A 25,956-nucleotide genomic window follows, 5' to 3' on the forward strand; every position below is an offset into this window, starting at 1 on the left:
CTTGAGTCGTAGACTGGCATTCACTCAATTGGCCCGATCGTTCAATTGACCCGGTCTCTCCTGTCCAATTTTCCACTAGTGGCACATCCGAGCCAATCCAGCGCAGGTCCATTACTGTTCGGGTTGGGGCCTTGCATTCTCTACGAGCGTATACAAAAAAAAGCTAAAGAAATATGTCTGGTGTAGAGTAACAGATAATGATTTTACATTGAGGTGGTTGAGCCAGATAAATGGGTCAGGAGTAGCGGAGTGCACCGCTGGATGAATGCCTCCACAGTGTTTGTGAATTGGGCACCGAGTCGTCGTTAACTATTCCATGGTGTGCTCTGGTGACCAGAGTCACCGCACACTGCCGGAGAGTTCAAATTTCCATTTGTGCACCAAGTATCTGCATCTGCCGCTGCCATGGGTTGTGCAGAGGATGCGGTTTAGGGTTGTGGTCCATAAGCTTCGTGGAGGCTCAAGGCTAGGGATCGCCTGCATTGGGTCTTTGGAGAAGGGTGAGGGGGGGCACAGGACCGGATCAGACGACACTCACCACCGATGTTAGCCGTGGCCGGGAATAAAACTCATGTCGCCAGGTTCATAGCGCGAAGTGCAGTGCACTAACCAATGGAGCGCCGCCACTCCGACGGCTTTGGGAGGCCACCGTGGCCAATCATAATGATGACGACGATCGTGTTTGCTCACCAGGTGCCTGGTTGCCACGGCAACAAACGAGTGCTGGAGGTGGCTCACGGAGTCCGCGAACCGGTCCGAGGGCAAAGAAGCGAGGGCGGTGAGGGAAGCGACCGCCATCACCACCTGCCTCTTCACGTCTGCATCAAGCATAGACAAAAGATCCCCCGCTTAGCTTACTCAAGCTGTTGGGACAAGTGCAGTGCAGTGCTGTGCTGTTCACGAGCGCGTATTAAGGCCAGAATGGCACATGACGGGATGGTGTGGCCTGGGATTAGTTCAGATATCACTTGTCAGTGATGCCAATCCCATAGACAAAGGATCCCCCGTATAGCCACAACAGACTTTTGGGGAAAGTGCTGCGAGCGAGTAGCACCTACGAAGGCTGGCACGGCACATGAGCCGGTGAGTGGCCAGCACAACGGCCTTTGTCTCCCTCGTGGTGATGTTTAAACACCGCACCAGGTACTCATTTGAGGCTGAGTTTATCTACGGGAGGCCCAAGACCGGTTCAAATAGTGTGCTGTGTAGATGGCACGAGCAGCTTCAGTGTTGTGAATAGTTAGCACAAGCAGCGTCAGGGTGTTGTGAATAGTTAGCACAAGCAGCGTCAGGGTGTTGTGAATAGTTAGCACAAGCAGCGTCAGGGTGTTGTGAATAGTTAGCACAAGCAGCGTCAGGGTGTTGTGTATAGTTGGCACAAGCAGCGTCAGGGTGTTGTGTATAGTTAGCACAAGCAGCGTCAGGGTGTTGTGTATAGTTGGCACAAGTAGCATCAGGGTGTTGTGTATAGTTGGCACCAGCAGCGTCAGGGTGTTGTGAATAGTTGGCACAAGCAGCGTCAGGATGTTGTGTATAGTTGGCACAAGCAGCGTCAGGGTGTTGTGTATAGTTGGCACAAGCAGCATCAGGGTGTTGTGTATAGTTGGCACAAGCGGCGTCAGGGTGTTGTGTATAGTTGGCACAAGCAGCGTCAGGGTGTTGTGTATAGTTGGCACAAGCAGCGTCAGGGTGTTGTGTATAGTTGGCACAAGCAGCGTCAGGGTGTTGTGTATAGGCGGTGGTGCCAGCAGGGCATGGGCTATGCTCACACGCCAGCATCACAGCCCGGGCCACATCGGCCACCCCTTGCTTGCCCCCCTTGAGCGCCAGGTGGCACCAGCTCATGTGCTGGCGCTGCACCTCCACCAGCAGCTGCAGCAGGGCGGGCGGTTCGTGCCAGCGGCGCCCGCTCTCCTGCTACACGCCCCAACAACAAAATGTGCACAGCGCCGGCCAGCAAGTGGGCTTGAGTCGGTCAGCAAAGGGGGCGAAGTTGATATTGAGTTTAATCTAGCTTACGAGATTTTGAATCATATTATTTGGTAGTCACGCTTTTCTCAGAGTTCAAGGCTATCACAAAAAAAGCGCTCTGTTTCACAGATGTAGTCTGCAGTAGATTTCCGCAAGGGGGGGAGGAGAGAGCAATGTTGCTTTGCATAACCTCAAATGAGTCATTAACCCCAACCCATTTACGGGTGTATTTTTAAATTGGCAAACCTGGACTGTGACACGGGCACACAATGGCCAACTCTTTTTCCGGTAACGCCACAGGCTCCTTATCATCCTGTGAAAGTAGACTGCGCGTAGTATTTTAGGGGTAGTACGCACCGTGGTATTAACCAGGGCAGCCCACTGGGCTCGAATCACGAAACTCCTCATCAAGCGGCAAAGGGGCGACTGCATGACCCTGACGTTACCACCCCGGCGATGTGTTTAATAGAAGAAGCGCGGTTCTAGCGTACAGTTACGTCAGCCAATAAGACGGTCCACAGATGGTCGGTCCAAGAATAGAGCAGTCGGATAGTTGGTCCGATACTCGGTCAATCGTTCAGTCAGTGAGTCGAATAGCAAGTCAGATGGAAAGCCAGTCAGACCGTCACTCAACACTTCAACAGTCACTTTATAAGAGGATAAGTCAATCATTATATTGGCGTGAGTTACTCGGCTAGTCAGCCAGGCATTCAGTCAATCAGAAAGTCTGTCAGACATATAGTAAATCAGTTAGATCGTCAGTCAAACAGGCCGACAGTCAGTCAGACTCAATCGCTCTATTGTGTAGGTTCTCAGTTGCACCGTGTAGCTCTCTGTTGTGTTTTCGGGTTGATGTGTTGTTCGGTACGTGGAGGGTGGAGTGAAACGTTGGACGTCGTGCGGAACAATACGCGGAACAACCCGCACACATATCGGAGAGAGCTGCACAACCAATCAGCCCACGAGTCCGTACACCCCATTGCGTCGTCAGTCCCAGACCTCTCGACTTTGCCCTCACGACCCCCGCGAACCTCGCCAGTGACCTCTCACACCTGTGTCTGCGCGAGGTCGAGGAGCGTGTGGATGACCCTCAGCAGCGGCTCCGAGCGTTGGGGCTGCGTCGCCGACGGCGGAGGCAGTGGGCAGAGCAACTCAGGAAACTTGCTGCTCCGCGCAAGACGGGAAGAACGGATCAGTGCACGGCGATCCTCCCCACCCCTCCCCCCATCGCAACTCGAGGTCGCGACTCAACTCAAGCATCGATTCTCTTCCATTTTATGGTAGTCCCTCGGTTTACGATCCCATCGATTAACGATATTTCAATTTCCGATCCACCTCCCATAGGGTCCCATTGTTTCTATACATATTTGAACGATTTTTATTTAAAGTTTTCGTGACTGCAGGGATTCATATTCTTGGTTCTTTCGGTAAAGTCACGTAGAAGGGAAACAATAAAATAATAAAAATATAAAACAATAAAATTCTCACGACGTTTCGACTGCAACACAAGCAATCATCATCAGGTGTGTTTTCACACCTGGTGTGTATTCACACCTGATGATTGCTTGTGTTGCAGTCAAAACGTGAGAATTTTATTGTTTTATATTTTTATTATTTTATTGTTTCCCTTCGACGTGACTTTACCGAAAGAACCAATATTATATTTGAACGATGTTTACAACATCACGCGGCCGCCAATTTTGGCCAATCGGAGCGTTCCCTAAGAGGACTCGGCAGCAGACTTCAGCCAATCAGCGACGCCCTTTTATTGGCGTTTTGAGAACCAACAATCCTTTTCAATGACCGATGTGCGTAGCTTTTTCCATAAGCAATCTTGAATACTTAATGGCATTTTTTTTTAAACCCCCAGAGGTTTCAATAGAAGCAGACTCTCCTTCCAAAAAGTTATTTTCTCCCACCTCAACCTCTCCATCAACCCCTTAAGTCAACCATCTTCTTAGCCTAAGGTAATAATTTGTATTTTATGCTCTATTTATGCACCTTATAATGCTCTATTCATTATTTATCCATGTTTATATTAATGCTTTAAAAAATGTTGTTTTAACGTTAATTTATTAAAATTGCACGTTTAACGATTATAGACTATGTTTGTAGGGTGAAAATGGTCAACTTCCAATCGTCTTGGAACAAATTAAGCCTTTAATATGCATTTCCTATGTTCGATTAATGATAATTAAAATTAACAATGATTTTCGTGTAACCAATTAATATCGTTAACCGAGGGACCGCTGTATTTTGTTTCTAATGTCTCATCACAAATATTCTGTTGCTCCTGCACTGTCTGCCTGTCTCATTTATTCTGTCTTGTTCGTTCTGCCTTGCTGTGTCTTGCGATGTCTGTTATCTGTAGGGTCTCATCTCGACGATCCGTGCCATCTCATCTCCACCGTGTGTACTGCCCTGGTCCATCTCCGTCTCTCTACCTGAAGCGACTGCAGAGGGAGCGCAGGGTGAGCGACACGGACTTGGGCAGCCGCTCCTCGTCCCGCGATGGGGCACCCTGCACAACGACACGCAGCGTGAGGGTTAGGCTCTGGGTGAGGGTCCGGCTTAGGGGTTGAGAGCCTGCGTTAGGGTCTCAAGGTTTGAAGCCTGTTTTGTTTGTCCAGGTGAGAACTCAAGAGACCAGGATGAGTCTCAATATGCAAGAGTAGCCTGCTGGGACATTTGTGTGCCAGACGATTGCTATGCATAGTTCTCAATTGAGTTACTTGCGATGTGATTTTTTTTCTTCTAAAAATGTTGTCCCGAACGCAGGAACGCAACAGGTCGACTTTTGCAGGTGACGCGAGGAGATCTTTAACGTCCGCCGTGGAACAGACTGCGCACAGCGTTACTACTGCGGTCATTACACCCCCCAGTAATAACCAGGGCGGCTGCTGGCTTCGAACCGTGAACCTCTGCAACAAGGGATCAACATGCTACCGCAAGGCCATGTCACCACCCGGGTTAGAGTCTGGGATACTTGTAAGCGCTAGGCATTATGGGTGTAGATAGGGTTAAGAGCTAAGTGTTAAGGTGAGCGTATAGAATAGGAGTTAGGGTATGAATGAGGGCTTCAGGATAAGAGCCAAGGGTCAGGGTGCGAGTCCGGGTCGGGTTCGGTGTGCACCAGCATCGTGAAGAGCTTCTCTCGCGCTTCTTCCCCCGGGAAAAAAACAGCGGTGGCACCGCTCAGCGTCTCCTCCTCCTGGCGCCGCTCCGCAGTCTCCAGCTCCTTCAGTGTCCCCTCACTCGCCAGTTCCTCCTGCGGCGTCCCAGGCGGCAGCGCCGCCTTGTCCACAGCTATGCGGAGGAACAGGCGCAACGATAATTAACGTTTTACCGCCTGGATTCCGTGACAAAGATGCTCGGCGCAGTTGCAAGCAAAACACCGTCGTGTCCACCGCTTGCTATACTCGGCTGTGAGAATCGATCTTCAACTCTGACGCACCGTCGCACAGGTGCCGGTAGAACTCGGCAAGGCAGGCGCGTGCCGCCTCTTTGTCGGGCCCCATGAGATCGTGGGTAGCCAGGACGGGCCCCAGGCAGCGCAGGAGGCGGAGGAGGAGAATGCGAGCTGCGGTGCTCTCCGCAGAGTGGCTACGGGCAAACGAACGGTGCAAAAGAAGTGCAACATACATAGGTACAGACACAGGGGGGGTGCAAGTGGCACCATCAAGTGTGGCACAATCCCACGTGGACCCAATAGAGCCACAGCCAAATCTCAGTCATTTACAACACCCCAAAACAAAGCAGCCGTGTCAGAAGGCATGGGATGTTTCTGCCACTATTCGTAGGAGCTTTGCTTTCATAATAAAGGTTTTTGGGTTAGATCGCGTTATTTATAAATGTGTCGTAACCCTCCACCACTCGACACGGCAAAACAGTTAAAAATGTGTCACGTTTACAAAGGACAAAATAATTCACTTCTTTAGCCCACCGGTGTGTTGAAGAGAGAATCAACGTCATTTAAAATTTGAGTTGTACAACGTTTCGCTGGTAATTACATCCAGCTTCATCGGGCGATTTGCCAGAATGGTGCGGCTCTCCTCTTTGCTTTGCTTTGTCTGCAGCTCGAGAGCGATAGGCAATTTGCAGCGACCCATAGTTCTTAAATACACAGGTTGATAAAGGATCTTAATTATTTTTTAAACGTTTTATCGTTAGTAGCAGTATTACGCACATGCACTGTGTGGATGCGTAACCGTGCTCCCGGTAGAGTCACATCTTTTATGTGCATTTGGGTGCAATGTAAATCTCTAAAGCGTGATATTAAAACTCGACAAATGTTTACAGGGAGAGACCTTCTATGGTAAATGTGGGCCAAAGTTCGAGGCTTGGGCGGTGGCATCAACTCAGCTGCGCAGCTTCTGACATTGATAACAGCTCACCTGTGATGAACATCACCTGTGAATGTTCTCACCTGGGCAGCAGTTTGCTGTAGAGCAGCCAGAAGGGCTCAATCGTGAGGTCAGACACGTCCAGGAAGGGGCAGGGATCACGCTCACTAATGGCGCCCTGCACAGTGACGAGACACGTGGAAGAAGGAGGACACGGGCAGGGAGACGCGTGGAGGGAGGACGTAGGGATGAAAGACGCGGGGAGAGGATAACCAAATTAAGTCCTCGCTTAACGTGTTTTCATACAAAAGTTTTTGGTTCTTCGATTCGGGAATACTTTTTGCACGTGGAACGCACACCATTATAAAACGGAATACGTGGTGTTATGAACATGAAACGCACCACTGTTAAGGCGCGGAGCATGCCCCGTTATAACGCGTGACACGCCCCGCTATAACGCGAGACACACACCGTTATAACGCGTGACACGCGCCGTTATAACGCGAGACACGCGCCGTTATAACGCGTGACACACGCCGTTATAACGCGTGACACACCGTTATAACGCGTGACACACGCCGTTATAACGCGTGACACACGCCGTTATAACACGTGACACACACCGTTATAACACGTGACACACCGTTATAACACGTGACACACCGTTATAACACGTAACACACACCGTTATAACGCGTGACACACCGTTATAACGCGTGACACACCGTTATAACGCGTGACACACACCGTTATAACGCGTGACACACGCCATTATAACGCGTGACACACGCCATTATAACGCGTGACAAACGCCGTTATAACACGTGACACACGCCGTTATAACACGTAACACACACCGTTATAACGCGAGGCACACGCCGTTATAACACGTAACACACACCGTTATAACACGTAACACACGCCGTTATAACACGTAACACACACCGTTATAACGCGTGACACACGCCGTTATAACGCGTGACACACGCCATTATAACACGTGACACACACCGTTATAACAAGTAACACACACCGTTATAACGCGTGACACACGCCATTATAACACGTAACACACACCGTTATAACACGTAACACACACCGTGGTTTCTGGGCGGTCGACAACGAACTACTTGGTGATCTGTGTGACTGAGCGATACAGGAATTCAGGGTTTACGCACGGAGTGGGTACAGTACGCGGTGGCGTAGCCTCATCATTCACCTACGTGACTTTACCCAATAGAACCAAAGAGTATGGATCCTAGCAGTCACGAAAGCTTTAAATCTAGAATCCACTCAGAAACACAACAAGCAACCACCACCACCATCTCAAGTGACATTTTGTTGCATTTCTCATTTTTATATATGTATAAAAATAATCGTTATGTGATATATTTATTTTCTTCCCCATCTCTCTCTCACACACACGTAGCATATTCTTAAAAAGTCACTCATGTGAAATTCTGGCCCAGAAGGCAACCCCCCACTTTTAACGTTATTTATCGGTAAAATGTTTTCGCTTAACGTGGCATTTTTCAGGACCGAGTTCGACGTGCAATTACTGCGTAAAACTAGTAGTTGTTTGTGGCATCGGCGTCGCGTCACAAAACAAAGAATCCCTTTTTGGAAATATCGCGGGGAACGGAGCCTGCGTCGGGTACCAGGTCGTCCTGAACCAGCAGCAGGAACCTCAGCGTGGCCTCCACAAGCTCAGCACTCCGTAGGGGCCTCCCGTCCACCCAGCCTGGCGGTCCCAGCGGCCAGCACTCACTCTCCGACCTCAGGGAGCCGTGGAGCCGTGACCCCTGAACTTTGATCCCCGTGCCACCGTGCGGGCACAGGTACTTGATGAGGATAAACTGTGGAAAGGGAGGGCAGGGGGGAGTAGGTAGCATGGATAAGGGTCAAAGGATGGCTCCTGCTATTCACGTGGAATTGCAAGATGAAGAATCCGTTCTGAAATCTCACAGCGGTGCCGCATATTTATAAGATTCTGTGAAGAAGTCCACGTAAGCGGATACCACAGAGCTACCTCTGAGAGCTCGAGTGACCTCTGACCTACACAATGACTACACAGACAATACACGCCTCCTCTCCTTATTTGTCTATCCATGTAATAGATTAAGGTTTTTTTTTTTACTTACACAACCCATAGGCCGCACGGCCTTCCGAGTCCATTTTTTCAACAGCAAACACTCTGGACCAGTTTTAACATTCAGTGTCTTATCAGCAGAGGCAGGCTTGCTTGAACTAACCCTTGTGAGAACTCCCAGAGGCTTATATGTGAGCCCTAATTCGAGGCTTTGGCAGAACATGCGATGGATAGCCTGGATGATGACCGGTGGGGGTGAGACTAACATGGGAGTGGCAGCCAAAGGGGGGTGGGGGTGGAAGGGGCCCGAGAGGGTGTCCATTACGGAGATGGAGCAACGAAATCAGCTCGTGTGCAGCTGCTAGATTAAGATTCTGACAAGGCTTGGGGAGGCCTTCACCCAACGGTGGGGCTGAGCACGGCCGATGACGATGACAATGATTGCACCTTCTTGGGTAGGGTCATCTCCAGCTCCACGTATATGTCAGAGTCGGTGAAAGAATCTCGCACCACGGTCCAGCCAATCAAATCACTGTGCGGCCACACGCCTTGATCCCTGAAACATGGCACGCGCACACACACCAATAGACAATGATCGCCCCCGTGTAGCCGTGCGGACTGGCGGTTCCCAGCCTGAGGTACTCATACCCTCCATGGCCCAGCATTGGCGCGTTCCGAGTACGTATGCATGTTAAACTTCTTTCGCACCGTACGCAGTCAACCGTACTAACGGAGGTGCTTGCCGCTCGTTGCAGAGGTTCGCCATTCGGAACTGGAAATCCGCCTTGGTTAATACTGCAGGCACACCAATTGTAAAATTTCAACACGCCGTCCGCTTCTTGGTGGACGTTAATCATGTCCGTGACGTCGTTCGGAAAGTCGCCCGTTGTGCCGGCATCATGGTCCAAATTTGCCAAATTTAAAAAAATCGCCCCGCAAACTACTACAGCTTTTTATATTCTTGGTTCTTTCGGTAAAGTCACGTTGAAGGGAAACAATAAAATAATAAAATATATAAAACAATAAAATTCTCACGACGTTTCGACTGTAACACAGTCATCATCAGGTGTGAAAAAAACAACGGCAAGAAGCTTCTTGCCGTCGTGAGAATTTTATTGTTTTATATATTTTTTATTATTTTATTGTTTCCCTTCAACGTGACTTTACCGAAAGAACCAAGAATATGACTCACTGCAGTCACGAAAGCTTTAAATCAAAATTTACTACAGCTTTTGTCTGTGAAAACACAGCGGCTGCCTTCATGAGAGTCGTCCGATATAAGAATGGCATGAACACCAACTGTACTAAATTATTAATACTACACGTGGCAGCTCGACGGGTGAGAAAATTCACTTCATGGCAGTGGTCACGTGGGGTTACGAAGCAGTTTCGTTTTGTCTCAACCAGTGTTCACACGATAGGGATATAGGGCTCCACACGCAGCTGCTAGGGGAACGTAGACAGGTGGCATGACTATAGGGCAGGGGTGGGCACATTTTTTGACTGGCGGGCCACAATGGGTTCTAAAATTTGACAGAGGGGCCGGGCCAGGAACAGATGGATGGAGTGTTTGTGTGAACTAATATAAATGACATGTAAAAATCATTACATGAAAGGATCTGGCCTTTAAACAGGTAGCAAAGCATTTATTTGCAAGGCAATTGAACAAATTGCACGAACATGAACACTACAAAAACATGTCGTAACGTGACTGATCAAACATCATGAAAACATCTGAGGCCTGCACCCAAACGAATTACCTCACTTGAACTTCTTTATTATCTACATTAACAGGTTAGAGCAGCCACGCAGGCTGTGTGTCGGAGATTTGGCTCCAACCTCGCTGCAGCAACACATCATCACTTTCAGTTTCAGTGGGAACAGTGTTGTTGATCTCCCATTGTTGCCAGTGCATCCAAGTCTGGAGTTAGGTTGGTTGTGGAAATTCTCAGGATAGATCTGAGGTGCTGATCCGTTAACTTTGATCTGTGACGGGCTTTGTTGGCGTTCATGACGCTGAATGTCTACTCACACACATAAGTCGAGCCAAACAAAGTCAGCATTTTCTGTGCAGTCCTCCGGAGGTTTGGAAACGTGGCTTTGTTAAGTGAAGCATAAAAGTCATTCAGTTTAACAGAGTTGAAGTTCTCCTTTAGGATGGAGTCAGACTGAAGATCCATCAGTTCCAACTGCAGCTCCTGTGGTGCTGTTTCAGAGTCTTGTGACAGGGGACAGGACACCAGCTTAAGTGACTGTTCAATGTTTTCGAAATCAGAGAACCTATGGCAAAATTCTCTGTGCAGGTCCTCAAGTGATTCGCTTTATTATTTTTTTGCGTTTCGCGGTGCGTCTTCCTGCATGGCATGTGTGGGGGAAATGAGCAAAATATTTGTTCGCAATTTGTCTGGAGAACAAAGTGAGCTTGGATTTGAAGGCTTTCACATGTTTGTACATGTCGTGAACAAAATGATCTTTCCCCTGCAGTTTCACATTCAGCTCATTCATGTGTGAAAATATGTCCACAGCAAAAGCAAAGTCACTAAGCCAGTTCTTGTCGCTTAGCTCAGGGAATTCGTCAGATTTCCCCATCAACTCCAAAAATGCGATGATGTCCTCTTTCAGCTCCCACACTCGTTGTAACACTTTCCCCAAACTTAACCAGCGGACACGAGAGTGGTACAGCAAGTCTTGATGATCCGCATCAGTTTCCTCCAGGAACGTTATAAACTGACAGTGCTGAAGTCCTCTTGCTCGTATAAAGTTAACAAGTTTTACGGCTGGATTCACGACATGATTAAGCTGCATTACAGACTTACACAGGGATTCTTGATGGATGATGCAGTGAAGGAAAATAAGATCCTGGTCAGGGTTTTCCTCTTTCACTTTATTCTGGATTCTTTTTAGCAGCCCAACATTTTTTCCAGTGAAATTTGCCGATCCATCCGTTGTGACATTGACAAGTTTACTCCAAGGTAGCTTCATTCTTTTGATGACAGCAGACACCTGGTTATACAAGTCCTCTCCCCGCGTTGTTCCTTTCAGGTACTCCATGGTCAAAAACTCCTCTGTTATCGCAAAACTGTCGTCAATGCCTCGGATAAAAATGAGGAGCTGAGCAGTGTCTTTTACGTCCGTACTTTCATCCAGTGCTAGTGAATATAACTCAAAGGAATCAGACTTTTTGTTTCATTGGCTGGCTATATTTTCATCAATCAGTTCCACAAGGCGAGTCACAGTCCTGCGTGATAAACTGACTTTTTCAAATTTGCTTTTGATACCCTGACACAAGATGTCTGCTGTCTGTACCATGCATTCTTTTACAAACTCGCCTCCGGAGAAAGGCTTGCTAGCCTTTGGTATTTCGACTGCCACCAAAAAACTTGCCTGGTAGTTGACTCTTGAATCGCAGTTTTTTCAGTGAAAAAAATGTTGCCGAGTCTGTAAATTAGCCGCCAACCTCCGAGCCGTAGCCGCCCGTTCTTGCGTTGACTGCTTGCTAGCGTAGTTAGCGTGCATCGTAGCAAAGTGACGGCTGATGTTATACTCCTTGAAAACTGCGACAGTTTCTCGGCATATCAGGCATACACCCTTCGATTGGACTTCAGTGAAAAAGTATTTTGTTGTCCACTCCGTGTTAAACACTCGGCACTCATTGTTCACTTTTCGTTTCCTTGATCCGCTCATTTTACAGAAGGGCTCACAGGGCAAAGCGAAAAAGTGAAGGGAGCACCGTATCTAACTCAGCAATGTAAACAAACCCTGAAAATGGCGCTGACGGCCCACAATGCATTGCGAGATCATGTGCCCTTTCGAGCCCTATACACCACACTCCCGGTCAAAGTTCGCCATCTAATGGGGAAATGGGGGCATTACAGGAGAAATGTAAAATTTTATTTAATAATATTTGGACAAGTTCGGCAGGCCGGATTAAAAAGCCCAACGGGCCGTATACGGCCCGGGGGCCGTACTTTGCTCATGTCTGCTATCGGGGCACACAAGTAGTAGGGGGTAAATAAATAGATGATGAGCTTTTTTACGGACTTTACATCAAAAGATACATCGAAGAATCGCCACGACGCAGCAAATCTACAATCGACCCACACAGGCGGATTGTGGGTAGCAACACCCATACTAAAAAAGCCACACAATTCCCAGCGTCGCACCTCTTGCTGGGGGCGTCCGTCACGGCGGCGGGCTTCCACGTGTCGCACTCCGAGTAGCGCTGCAGCAGCTCCGCGTCCGAGAGCGGGCGGCCGTCGGGGCCGTCCGCACCGTCGAGCGCAAACACCAGGCACAGCCCCGGGTAGCCGTAATCGTTGGCCGTTATCTGACGCACAGCAGCGCACCGCCACACCGCGCCACAACGCACCGGACACGGTGCCGTGCCACGCAACACACCACGCAACGCGTCACACCACAGTGCCAAGCCTTCGTACAGCAATTGATAGATCACGGCGGATGATGATTCGCTGCTCTCACCTGGACGTGCAGGCGCACGGCCTGCGCCCTGAAGCCCTGAGGAGCGGCGAGCAGCACCGTGGCTGCCATGTCCTGCTCGCCCGCCTGCAGCGCTGCACAGGCAGGACGGCACACGAGGTGTCAGCACCAGCAGAAGCACCGCTGTTGCTTGTGTCATTACCACAAGCAGCAGCACAGCAGCAGGATTGTCGGGAGCATCAAACATCACCAGCATCATTATCACAGTTCGACCTCCAGAACCAGCACCAACAGAAACATCACCAGCAATAGTAGAAACAGCGCTAGCATATCCGCAACATCATCGCGAGCAGTAGAAGCATCATCATTAGTACCAGCAGCAGTAGCACCAGCAGCATGGATATGTGCTGCACTTTTTTCGCACCGTACGTAGTCAAACATGTTAATGGGGGGTGCAGCAGTACCAGCAGAAGCACCAGCAGCAGTAGCATGACCAGCAACATCATCGCCATCATCATCAGGACCAGCAGCATCATCAGAATGACCATCACCAGAGGTCAGTGTTATAATGATCGTGTGCCCCAGGTGCTGAATGTCGTTACGATCCCACAGAGAGGAGATTGGACAATTGCAGCCGCCCGAAACCTTCTGGAGCTGCACAGTGAATGTATTATTACACATATAGTAGGCGTTCAGCAGCCACTATTACGATTCATGTCCACGTATCATTTGCCGAGATAAATCAGAATTAATGTGTAAAGGTTAAGATCTAGTTTAAATAGGATTGGCTGTCCTGGTGATGTCAATTTATTTTGTTCCAATTTTTTTTTATGCAAGAAGCCAGGTCAGGTGACACTGTTATTCCAACTTCCTGGTTTGCTATTCTGACTTCCTGGATCTCGTCCGGATTCTGTTTGACATAGTTTCAAACTAAATGTCATGTATCTAAATGCTGCTAAATTTGGTCGTGAGAATCGTGCTTCAACTCCACCAGTGAGCGTGCCAAAACGATAATAATTGGCGCGTCATTTAAACGCTTGTACACAAGGTGGAAATTTAATTGATTAGGCAGTGTCAGGGGTTGAAGGGTTCTTAACGGCAGAATTTGGCCAGATCATTAATTGGCCTAATGCAAAAAAAATCAATGATGAATCATGTATTGTTACAGACAATGATCATGATGATAATGACGATGATGATCGAGTCGCATTTATTTATGTCAAGCAGGTGAGAACTCAAAAGACGATTCTGATAATTGATCGTTGTGTGCGTCAGTGTGACACCTCCGACGTTCAGAGGTCCGATGAGGAGGTCGTCGGTGTCCGAGATAGGGCCACTGTCCCCAAATGACCAGCAAAGCAGCTGTAGAGGCATGGGATTGCCTGTAACACACAACAAACACAGACAAAGTTCACCCCTAGAGCCTCAACAGGCTGTCAGCAGGCACCGATGGCGGTCGGGTACGGCCAATGAGGGGGAGGTGTGGCCAGCACCACGTACGGCCGCCTTTGTCTCCCCAGCGGGCGATGTTTACACACCAAATCAGGTACTAATTTAAGGCTGAGTCGATCTAGGGGAGGCACAAGACCGGTTCAGGAACGGATAATTGATAACCGATGTTGGCCATGAGCGGGAATCGAACTTAGTTTGCTGGGTTTGCGGCGCAGTGCGCTAATCACAACACTGCCGCTCCCCTGTAACAACTAAAACAACAACAACCATCGTCACACGACTAGCATACACCACACAAATATACTATATACTCACCAGCACACACATAACAATAATACTAAGAATGTTGTGTTTCAAAACGGCATCACAGGCAAATGAAACCTGAAAATGCTGTAAAATGTATAACAGCCACAGTGATAATTATAACGATGATAACAATGCTGTCATAAGGATGGTAATGACAACAATGACCACGATGTTGTTAATCAAAATGCTTGTGAAAATGATGACAATGCCGGTGATACTGATGACTGCTGATGGTGGTAGGTAATGATCATGAAGATATTGGTGATAAGGATGGTGATGACGACGGTGATGACAATGATCACGATGATAATGATCACGATGACGATAATCACAAAGATGATGATAATGGTGATGACGATGACGGTGATGATGTGAAGCACCCACAGACGCGACGGGCGTGCCCGGCCAACGAGGAGCGCAGCGCCGTGAGCGCCCACCCCGCGTCGTACTCCTGGCGCTCGCTCTGCACCACAAGCGCCAGTGCCTGCAGCGCATGGGCCACGTTGCCACGCGCCAGCGCCAGCGCCAGCACATCCAGCTTCACCTCCCCGTCGGGACGGCGCCTGCGGGGACACCGCGGCGGAACCCCAGTCAGCGGTGCCGGCAGCACCAGCGGCGGCGATGCCCTCGTCATCGTCATCATCATCGTCGCTGGCAGCAGTCGAAGCAGGTTCATTGTTGTCCTCATCATTGCCATCGGCAGAAGAGCAACAGCAGCAGAAGCAGATTCATCATCGTCATCGTCATCATCATCAGCAAGGGCAGTCTTATCGTCATCAACAGCAGCTGAACGAGCAGCAGTACAAGTGGTCTCATCGTCTTCATCACCAACAGCAGCAGCAGCAGTAGAAGCAGATTCAGCGTCGCCATCAGCGGCAGCAAGGGCAGTCTCATCATCATCGTCGTCATCATCATCATAATCAGCAACTGAATGTGCAGCACCATTTTATTATATATATTACGTGCGCTTACCCAGGATAGCTTCACCGAGTCTCGTGACTCTCTCTCACGAGGGTTCTGCCACGTTTGTGCACAACAATCACCACCATCAGCAGCATCACTACCATCACCAGCACAACCAGCGCCACAATGACCAGCCCCCCATCAGTACCAGCAGCAGCAGAAACATCACCACCACCATCAACATCATCATCATCACCAGCAGCAGCAGCACGCCCACCGCCACGACGACCGGCACCACCAGCACCAGGGTCACCTGTGCAACGTGCCGAGCAGCTCGCCCAGTCGGTGCAGAGCGGAAGCCACGGCGTCGTTTGGCGCAAGGTCCATGGCCGGCAGCAGCGCGAGCGGAGGCAGCTGCCGCAGCGCCGAGCTGCATGACACACGCAAGGTGAACCATCGCTGGGGCTGCCTTCATCCTGAACGTCCTCTTAAACAAATCCAGCAATTATCCAAAGTAGCACTGAGAAGTGCCTCCTTTATTCATATAAAAAAATAATAATCCATTTGTTTGTGACTTATTATTTAGTAAACATGTAATGTCACTATTCCTTTTATTGGTCCCTGAATAACCCACACAGAGCTTGCATGCACCTGTACCTAACTTGTTTTTCTGGTGCCTCTTGCTCTCATTACACTAGCACTGCTTTTTTTCCCCATTCACGAGTGTTTCATTTACGACCGTTAAAACAGCTTATTATGTTTGTTGTGCAACAAAGGACCCGGTACTCGTTATCCGCAATGTCGACGCTATTCTATTTTGTTTTTGTTGCTGCTGCTGTGCTCACGCTCCACGCATCTCCATCGTAATAGCTGGACAACTGCATAAACGGCACCATCATCCATGTAACAAATTAAATAAACTAAAACTCAAATAAACTCCGACTCAAGATGCCATTAGACGTACGTAGAGACCCATCACCTTACACTGAGATTCATAGACTTACACATAGATACAATGACTTGCACAGTCTCATATACTTAGAGACCCACAGACTTACAAAGAGACCCACAGACTCGCCAATTAAGGAGGCGGTATTCCTATTATGAACCATGATTTCCCCCACATTCCTTTGACATTGCAGATCGCAGATTTTCCGATTGAGCCATTCTCAAGAACGTAACCCCTGCAATGAGCAAGGTTTTTGTGTACATATATTTATTTTTCCTTTTGAGGCCACAAACTGTGTTATTGACAGATGCGTTGAGCGTTTTTGTCAACTGCGTTTGTGCCCCACTGCCAATGCAGCAACAGCAGCATCACCAAACAACTTGTTTTCATTACTAAGTTCAGTTTGCCAAAAAAGTGCTCTTCCACCCCCTGCTTGTACACCTCGATGTCACGGTTCTGATCCCGGTCCACATGAAATAAGTGCCCTAGGTGCACATAAAAAGACAAAGGTCCCCCCTATAGCCTGAACAGACTGTTGGGGCAAGTGGTGTTAGCGAGCACCTATAAAGGCCAGCAACGGCACACGAGGGGGTGGGTGGCCAACAACACGCCCGGCCGCCTTTGTCTCCCCAGTGGCGATGTTTACACAATGCACCAGGTACTCATTTAAGGCTGAGTCGACCTAGGGGAGGCCCAGGACCGGTTCAGATAATCGTCACTGGTGTTGGCCATGAGCGAGAATCGAACTCGGCACGCACGCCGGGTTCGTAGTGCAGCGTAGCGCTAACCACGTGTGTGTGTGTGTGTATATGCACACACACACACACGTGCTCTCTGCTTTGGTTTCTAGGCTCGTGTCTGCCAAAGGAATTAGCAGCCAGAATGCCTGAGCTGATGGCAACCTTGGCAGTGTTGCCTTGTACATACTGATCAATAGTTATTTCCGCAGCCATTAATATTTAGCAAAGTAGATATTAAACGGAGGTAAATAAATATATTTACACAGAATTCAGGTACAAATTACACTGAGGCACAAAAAAATGGCAACACGTAGATGAGAGAACGTAAGAAAGGCTCAAGACATCACACTGACTTTAAAGTAGTGACTGAACATGGGCAGTACCGAGTGCCTTAACTACAGACGTGACACCCACCACACCCATCACCTTCACCTGAGCTGTGTGGCGAGTGCGTGGGCAGCGTCGACGCTCTGTTCGGCGCTCTGCGACGCCTGAAGGGCCAGCGTGACCACACAGTGTGCCGTCACAGCCTCGATGGCCGTGGAGAGGGGGCCCGGGCCCCTTACGTGGCCCCCCACCAGCAGCCCTCGAACCCTCATGCGGCCCTCCGGGAATGAGTTCTGCACCATCTCCAGCTTCACCACTGCTGAGACAAGGGGGAGACGCACGGAGGGGGAGAGACACGGGCGGACACATGGGGGAGAAACACGGGTGGCAGACGGGGGGGGGGGGGGGGAAACACGGGGAAGCGACATGGGGGAGGAGAGGTAGCTCCATGATATCCTCTTCCTTGGGTCATTTCTTCATTTCTACCATGAAAGGTCACACTGCTCTGCTGACATTCTGCCAAAAAAATAAGTGCCCGGCACTCCCTCCCCCTCTCCCTTGCACTCCCTCCCCCTCTCTCCTACTCCCCCCTCCACTACAACCACTCTTCTGCTCTGCACTACCACCTCCACTCTTCTGCTCTGCACTACCACCTCCACTCTGCTCTGCACGACTGAACCAGTCTCCCTGTGCTCCCGCCCACTTCCGCAACCGTAAAATCATCCCGCACTCCCGTCGCCCTTCTTGCTCTGCACTACCGCCCCCGCCCGCCTGCACCACCGCTGCACGCAACCCACCCTCTGCGCTGATCTCCTTCCCCTGCAGTAACTCCACGTAGCCCGTGCTGGCAAAGGGGACGAGCGTGGAGATGATGGGCTCCAGGCGCCCCGGTCTTCCCGCCAGCACCTCCACTTTGGCCGGTATGCTGGAGCCGTCTCCTGCCAACACGCCGAGGGCCAGGCGCGTGATCACCACACCGGGCCACGGCCACATCCTGCCGAGTGATTGTGTACAGGTACAAAAGGTGAGAGACAAAGATCTCCCGCTTGGCCTACACAGACTGGTGGGGCAAGTGCTGCTGGCGAGCACCTACGAAGGCCCGGATGGCGAACGAGGAAACGGTGTGGCCACCTCCCCCCCCCCATGCCCCACCGCCTTTGTTTCCCCAATTCTGACGTTGGCACATCGCACCAGGTACTCATTTAAGTTTGAGGCTCAGGACCAGTTTAGATAAATCACCAGCCGTGGCAGGGAAAGGAACTCTGTAAGCTGGGTTGGTAACACAGCACGCTAACCACTATGCCACTGCTCCACACACACACACAATGAACACTAAAGCTACTTAAGTTGAAACAATTAGCTGTTCAAGTCGACTCCGTAAAGTTTAAAGTGCAGCCCTGCAATTGCTTGTTCAAGTTCCCCACTCTCACACGCTGGCCGGACGTGTTGAAACGAGGTGGGCGCACCCACACTTTACCCCACCACGCTCGATCTGCCGATCAACTGTGGGAGACTCATTTACGCTGCCGGATGGACAGAGGTGGTGGCAGCCGCCTTTATTCCTCAGTTAACGAGGTGAACACATCACATTTGGTGCTCGAAACAGTTCTGTACGTGCGACAAACTGTTTTTTCATTCAGGCGGTTTACCAGGAATGCAAAAACTAAAACATACGTAACCAGCATCGCCATCACGCACCCGATGGATAAGCTATGCTCAGTCTGCCAGAAGGTCTGCAGTGTCCCATCCGTGAGGTTCTCCAGTGTCAAGTTGTTGCACGATGCCTCCAGGCGGCTGAAGCACTGGGTCAGCAGCCTTCTCCTCCTCCCAGCGCCAGCGGTGGAAGCATCATCACCGTCCCCTTCCATTAACTTGGCCCAAGCATCGACCTCTGTAGGGCACGCGCAGTGGGGAGTGTGCAGAGGTGTGTCTTGATTCGTCTAAAAGTGTGGTCGCAGCTTTAGTTGTACAGTAAGGTGCTCTGGCTGGGGCCACCTCAAAGTGTGATGTGGTGGGTGTTTCAGTAAGTGTGGTGTGACAAATGTCCCCCAACGCTGTGGTGTGGCCAATGTTCAGCGGCGTGGCCGTCGTTGTGGTAAGAAAATATTTCACCCAAACGTGCCGTGCGGTTGGCGATCAGTAGTGTGATGTGGCTTGGGGCCATGTACACATATAGCGTGGCTGACACCGCCTACACATGTTGTACGGTGTGGCAGGAGTTCAGTGGCGGTGTCCCGGGTACCCTAGCCACCGCCACGACAACTCGGTCTCCTACCGGCCTGGTCGAGTTCGGCCTGCGCCAAGGTCTCCTGCACCAGCGTGGAGCGCACGAGCCACAGCGTCTCGGCGGCCGTGGCCGGGGCCCACTGCGAGCCAGGGCCACGGGGAGCCACGTGGTCGCCGGGTACACGGTGCTGCCACAGGGCCTGCGCCATGCGCCCCACCAGCTCCTCCCGGAACGTGGTGGTGCAGTCCTTCCCGTACACGTCCACTAGGCCTGAGGGTGGCATAATAATGGCAGGCGTCACACGACGTCAGATGCACTCGCACCGCGCCGGACGAACCCGCACCGTGTCACTCTGCGCCGGCGACAGAGCACGTCACACACCCTTGCCACGCCACAACACGCCACCGTCAAACAAATGGTCTTTGTTTTTAACGCATTCCAAAGAAGATTGAAAGTGTCATTGCATTCGCTCTGTCCATCTGTCTGCCATCCTGAAGATGTGTACGGGAAGGACTGCACCACCACGTTGCGGGCGGGCTCATGAGAATTCTCTTAAAAGATGATCCAACATCAATAAAATTTTCGTAAAACAAAAATTATATTTCTATTTAGAGCTTACCCAATAGAAAACTGGACAAATTGATCAAAAGGTTGTCTAAAAAAATTGTAAACGCGGGTTGACATACTTTTGGATAATATGCAAACATACTTTGTGCTGACAGCCACCCGTCAGCTTCAGTCATCCTAATAAAACACTTCCGAGGACTAACACATGTTGGGGTGTGTTACAGAATCCGTGCGTAATCAAAAGTGAGTGTGCTAGGGCAGGACGTGCCATGCCTAAAAGTAACGATGGTCCGTGCCCAAGATGACATCCACAGCACAGATGGAGCAATGAGAAATGCTCCTGTAGAGAAGGGAGATGGATTTTGATTTTCGCAGGACTCTAAGTCGTTTGATCATGGCTGACGATTACAATGCTGAAAATGTCTAATTATAAAAATCCATCCCTGTAAGAGACTGTGCGTGCCTATCGGTGCATTACTTCCTTGTGCACTCTGATTTGATAATCCATCCGGTGCCTTAGCAATCGATATTCGAGTCCGAAACCAATTACAGTATCGACTTGTCAACAACTCTTTAACGGCCGTCGTCCCTGGCCGCAGCGCCCACCGGTGGAGAAGCTGGCGCGGCTCAGCATGGCAATGGCGCGCTCCTTCTCCCCCAGCGACGTCGTCTCGTACGCCATCATCATGGCCCCGTACAGGGCCTGTATGTCCACGCGTCCCTCCAGCTCCAGGTCAAAGCTGCTCAACGCCTGCGTGGGCACAGAGAGACATGGCTCCGATACCCACAGCGCTCACACCCAAGACGCAGAAACTACCCCCCCTCTCTAACACAGACCTGGGCCTCATTGGTGAAGTGTCCTCTCCCCACATGGATGGCCTGGTAATCATTGGTGGTTACGCTTAAGGTGGCTTTCAGACCGCATCCATTATTTTTCGTCTCCCCCCTCCTCTTTTCCGAACATAGATGGACTCGTCCATCTGAACAAACTGTAAAATCGCTCTCCGTGGTGCTAACGTTAAAAATAACACCCCACTTTTTTCAAACGTTCTGGTTGTGGTTTTCGCACCTGATGATGATTGCTTGTGTTGCAGTCGAAACGTCTTGAGAATTTTATTGTTTCATATTTGTATTATTTTATTGTTTCCCTTCTACGTGACTTTACCAAAAGAACCAAGAATATGAATCCCTGCAGTCACGAAAGCTTTAAATCAAAATTTAGGCCCCAACCCTTCATGAGATTAAGATGCCTTGGGACTACTTGGTGAATGAGGCCCCAGTGCCCCAAAGACTGCCCTGGGGGTCACTCATGCTGCCCTCGGGGTCACTGGTGCTGCCCTCGGGGTCACTGGTGCTGCCCTCGGGGTCACTGGTGCTGCCCTCGGGGTCACTGGTGCTGCCCTCGGGGTCACTGGTGCTGCCCTCGGGCTCACTGGTGCTGCCCTCGGGCTCACTGGTGCTGCCCTCAGGGCTCACTGGTGCTGCCCTCGGGGTCACTGGTGCTGCCCTCGGGGTCACTGGTGCTGCCCTCGGGGTCACTGGTGCTGCCCTCGGGGTCACTGGTGCTGCACTCGGGGTCACTGGTGCTGCACTCGGGGTCATTGGGGTCGTTGTGGTTTTTGTTGATGCAGGGCCCCAGTTGCTTTGCCTCGGGCTGTATGGCGGTGTTGCTCTCTTGCTACATTATCATATTGCACTGTCCTCTCCCATGCCTACCCCCCCCCCCCTTACACCTAATGAGAAACAAGTTTAATCACAACTATGGGTCTCCATAAGAGTTATTGGTGATCAGGCTGATAACATCTTGAGAACCTGGTAGTCAAGGGTGGCGTAAACCCAGATTCAAATCCAGCTGCTCAGCAAAGCCGGCTCAGCTTCTCAGACCAGTGGGGCCACACAGTCACCACCTAATTTTCGTTAAAACTTTTCTTAAATATTAACTTCATATTAATAAATATCTGATAAATCACCATGCACGTGCCCGAATCTCGTCTCAATACCAACGAGGCTCAAAAATCCTGATGGGTTCCCGCGACCTGACCGAGTCTGGAGCAAGGATTTCCAGGTCGATTCGAAACATCTGCAGCATGCGCCAAGCGCATGGCCAAAGGTGGCAGGCAGCAGGGCGTGCTTCCCCGGTCTCGGCAGGTCACAGCCTCCTCGCCCACACAACCCGAGGGCCTTGGGTAACATTTAATGAACTCGTTTGACTTGCGCCGACTGAAATAACCATCGAAGGAAACGACACCGACAATTTGTTTGAGCCTGCTGCGTAGGCATTCACAGTTGCGCTCCTGTGTAGCTCTCAGACGTGCTTACGTGTAGTTGTTGTTGTTGATCTAGTACCGCAAGTTGATGGTCAGCACGATGCCTGCTGACGTTTAGTTCGACGTGCCGGGGGCCAGCTTGCTCGCGAAACTGAATCGCATTCTTCTGAAATCAATGGTGCCACGATCCCTCTCATCCACGTGTGTCCCCCTCACATCACCCTGGGGTGCCCCCCTTAGCTTGCTTAGTCCCCTGCCAGGTCCCCTCACTCCCACCCTTGGTCCTCTTAGTGCCCTGGAAGTGACAAGCCTCCCAAATCAATCCCTCGATCTTCAGGAGGTGAAAGGTCATCCTAAGTGACAAGTGGCCTTTCCCCACCACCCCGTGTGTCCCTTCAGTGCCCCTGCGAGTGCCCTCTCTAAGCCCACCGAGGTATCAACTTGTTTTTCAGAAGCGACCTGGTCATAAGTGATAGCCCATTAAAGTGGCCTAAAGATAATAGCGGCAAAAAACATCTAAATAACCTCAATGCATTATTATTTTATTATGTTTAATTTGTATTACTTTATTTCCCTTCTACGTGACTTTACCGAAAGAACGATGAATTTTGAGGTAAACTAAACTATTTTAATGTTACATGACAGCCCAACAAAGTGGCTTATCACGTGCAACTTTACAGCTGCCACACACTCTAAAAGGCACGTTTGTCAACAAGGGGCAAACAGTGGAAGGGCCACGGCGAATAAGGCAACACGCAAAACTCCTCTGGCAGACCACGCGAGAGAATGAACGTCTCCACGCACACCGTGGCGGTGATAGCAAGCGTCTCTCTCTCTCTCCCTCTTGCTCCCACTCTCTCACCACGCACCTCTTCCACGTCCCTCAGCTGCACTCGGTCAAGCTCCACGCTCCTGCACCGGCCGAGGATCTCCCGGAGCGGCAGGGAAACGCGGCCACGTCCCAGGGCCTCGTCCAGCAAGTTGCGGACGCCGTACTCACGGCCCATCGCGAAGAGCAGCTGCTGCGACACGGGCCGCCCGCCTCGCAGGCCGCTCGCGTCCTTCAGCCGCAGAGCTCGGCGGGCCAAGTTCGTGTCCAGTGCCGGGAAAGCGGCGGGCGAGGCGGCCTCGTCGTCTTCACCTTTCGCGGCGTCGCCCCATTGCCCCGGTCCGCGCTGCCACACGCAGCGGCGGCTGCTGCGGCGGCAGCGGGGACGGCGGCTGTCTGCGCGGGCGGTAAGCGCGCTCTCCGAGGAGCCCATGATGGGACGGGAACGAGCGAGCAGACAGAGGAGGGACAGAGCGAGACGAAGGCGGCCGCGGTGTTTTAGTGACAGAGGCGGACGGGCGGCGACCAACCCACGGGGATGGGCGGGGTGGGGGGGTCTTGTTTGGTGTGGGGCCTGACGTCACGGTGGACATGTTGGGTGGGGGTTGCGGTCAGCCAATGCGGCGGCGGTGAAGCTGTGGTGGCCATATTGGGTAAGGAGAGATCAGCCAATGAGAAGGCAGTGAAGCCGTGGCGGCCATGTTGAGTAGGGGGGGCCGCGCGCATGCGCACGGGAGTTGCAGGATAAGCAGTCTGTGGCATAATTTGTTGCCTTTGTTAGTTCATAAAATTAATGTTCGATGTCTCCGGTATTTAAGGGCATTAAGGTATTTAATGACGTCGATAATTGAACATGTATTGAAAACGTTTTAAATATCGATTATTTGGTTATTTCGGTAAAAGTCACGTAGATCGAAAAATAAAAATAAAGTGAATACAAAAATAAATAAGTAATAAAAAAGCACGAATGTAGACTGTCGCCTGGTTGTATTGTCCACCTCCACCGTCAGCAGCAGTGTGGGGTGTGTGGAGCGAGGTGCAATGCTTTGATTGGTGTAGACCTCCTGCCGGGTGTCGGAGCCTCCTCCCACATTCACATGAGCTGCCCCGCCCACCTCTAAACCTTTATTATAAACTGTAATAGATCACGACGTTGCGATCGCAACACAAGCAATCCCGCCTGATGACGGTTCATCTTCGTTGGTTCTTTCGGTAAAGTCACGTAGAATGAGAATAAAATAACACAGTAAAATTCTCACGACGTTTCGGCTTCAATTTGAAGCGGTTGTCCCGACAGTTCTGTACCTTTCACCTGAAGACGGCCGCTTGCGTTGTGGCCGAAACGTCGTGAGAATTTTATTGTGTTATTTTATTATTTTATTCTCATGCTACGTGACTTTACCGAAAGAACCAAAGAGTGTGGATTCCTGCAGCCACGAAAGTTTTAAGTCAAAATGTAGCCTGGTTCTTAGTCGGAGTGAGTGTATGGACAGTCTATAATGTAGACTGTAGCCTGGTTATTAAGCTGGGTGAGTGTACTGGCAGTCTATAATGTAGACTGTAGCCTGGTTCTTAGTCGGACTGAGTGTACTGGCAGTCTATAATGTAGACTGTAGCCTGGTTATTAAGCTGAGTTAGTGTACTGGCAGTCTATAATGTAGACTGTAGCCTGGTTCTTAGTCGGAGTGAGTGTATTGACAGTCTATAATGTAGACTGTAGCCTGGTTCTTAGTCGGAGTGAGTGTACTGGCAGTCTATAATATAGACTGTAGCCTGGTTATTAAACTGGGTGAGTGTACTGACAGTTTATAATGTAGACTGTAGCCTGGTTATTAGTCGGAGTGAGTGTACTGATAGTCTATAATGTAGACTGTAGCCTGGTTCTTAGTCGGAGTGAGTGTACTGGCAGTCTATAATGTAGACTGTAGCCTGGTTATTAAGCTGAGTGAGTGTACTGGCAGTCTATAATGCAGACTGTAGCCTGGTTTTTAAGAACCAAGAATATTTGCGAAACACGTTCAATTAAGCATTGATTTTTTGGTATTTTTAAATGTCAGTAAAAATGTTGATTTTAAAGTTTGAGAAACATTACATCAGTTTTATGACTGTCAGATTTACCATATACTGTACAGTACATTCATGACGCCAATATAGAGTGACTCCTCTACTTACGAACATTCGATTTACGAACTTTCAGAGATACGAACAAACCTGTCCGTATGTCCAGTTGCCTGTTCGGACCGAGAGTGGTAAGTTCAACCGCCCGCGCAATAGATGGCATTGGTGACATCCACATCTGCAGAAGATGAAGAACCAGTGCCATCTACACATACGGGAGATTACACAACCTTTAAAGCCATTTCCCCTGTTTCGTGTACGTGTTTGGAATTGGCAGGAGTAAAGTTGGACTTAGGAACAAATGTACTATTGATTCCTAAGTAGAGCAGTCCCTGTAAGCCCACGATCGATTTACGACACAGAGACGTCATTTACGACCCATCTTCCAACACGACTCCGAACACATTTGAACAGCGGTGTTTCCACCGTGC

General features: G+C 50.2%; 1 protein-coding gene across 3 annotated transcripts in view; it reads right to left on the minus strand.

Moving 5' to 3' along the window:
- The window catches only part of ZZEF1 (zinc finger ZZ-type and EF-hand domain containing 1), a 57,102-nt gene extending 33,148 nt beyond the window's left edge, over nt 1-23,954 (minus strand). For 2 of the 3 annotated variants that reach the window (XM_032976641.2, XM_076053348.1), the window contains exons 1-20: nt 23,448-23,953; nt 20,918-21,062; nt 19,793-20,014; nt 19,216-19,408; nt 18,315-18,511; nt 17,623-17,833; nt 15,815-15,931; nt 14,983-15,161; nt 14,124-14,222; nt 12,883-12,974; nt 12,567-12,730; nt 8,851-8,959; nt 7,973-8,170; nt 6,398-6,492; nt 5,426-5,574; nt 5,105-5,277; nt 4,416-4,492; nt 3,024-3,135; nt 1,770-1,917; nt 691-818 (exon numbers count right to left, since the gene is read on the minus strand). In XM_032976641.2, coding sequence (XP_032832532.1) covers nt 691-818; nt 1,770-1,917; nt 3,024-3,135; nt 4,416-4,492; nt 5,105-5,277; nt 5,426-5,574; nt 6,398-6,492; nt 7,973-8,170; nt 8,851-8,959; nt 12,567-12,730; nt 12,883-12,974; nt 14,124-14,222; nt 14,983-15,161; nt 15,815-15,931; nt 17,623-17,833; nt 18,315-18,511; nt 19,216-19,408; nt 19,793-20,014; nt 20,918-21,062; nt 23,448-23,840 — 3,201 coding nt within the window. In that variant the 5' untranslated portion in view covers nt 23,841-23,953. Of the gene's footprint in view, nt 1-690; nt 819-1,769; nt 1,918-3,023; nt 3,136-4,415; nt 4,493-5,104; nt 5,278-5,425; nt 5,575-6,397; nt 6,493-7,972; nt 8,171-8,850; nt 8,960-12,566; nt 12,731-12,882; nt 12,975-14,123; nt 14,223-14,982; nt 15,162-15,814; nt 15,932-17,622; nt 17,834-18,314; nt 18,512-19,215; nt 19,409-19,792; nt 20,015-20,917; nt 21,063-23,447 lie in introns of all 3 variants that reach the window. The other variant, XM_076053349.1, reaches the window with a different exon arrangement.
- Between the last annotated feature and the right edge of the window lie 2,002 nt (nt 23,955-25,956).

The sequence above is a fragment of the Petromyzon marinus genome, chromosome 60, assembly GCF_048934315.1.
Source record: "Petromyzon marinus isolate PM22_M1 ecotype Great Lakes invasive population chromosome 60, UKy_Petmar_22M1.pri1.0, whole genome shotgun sequence".
NCBI lineage: Eukaryota > Metazoa > Chordata > Hyperoartia > Petromyzontiformes > Petromyzontidae > Petromyzon > Petromyzon marinus.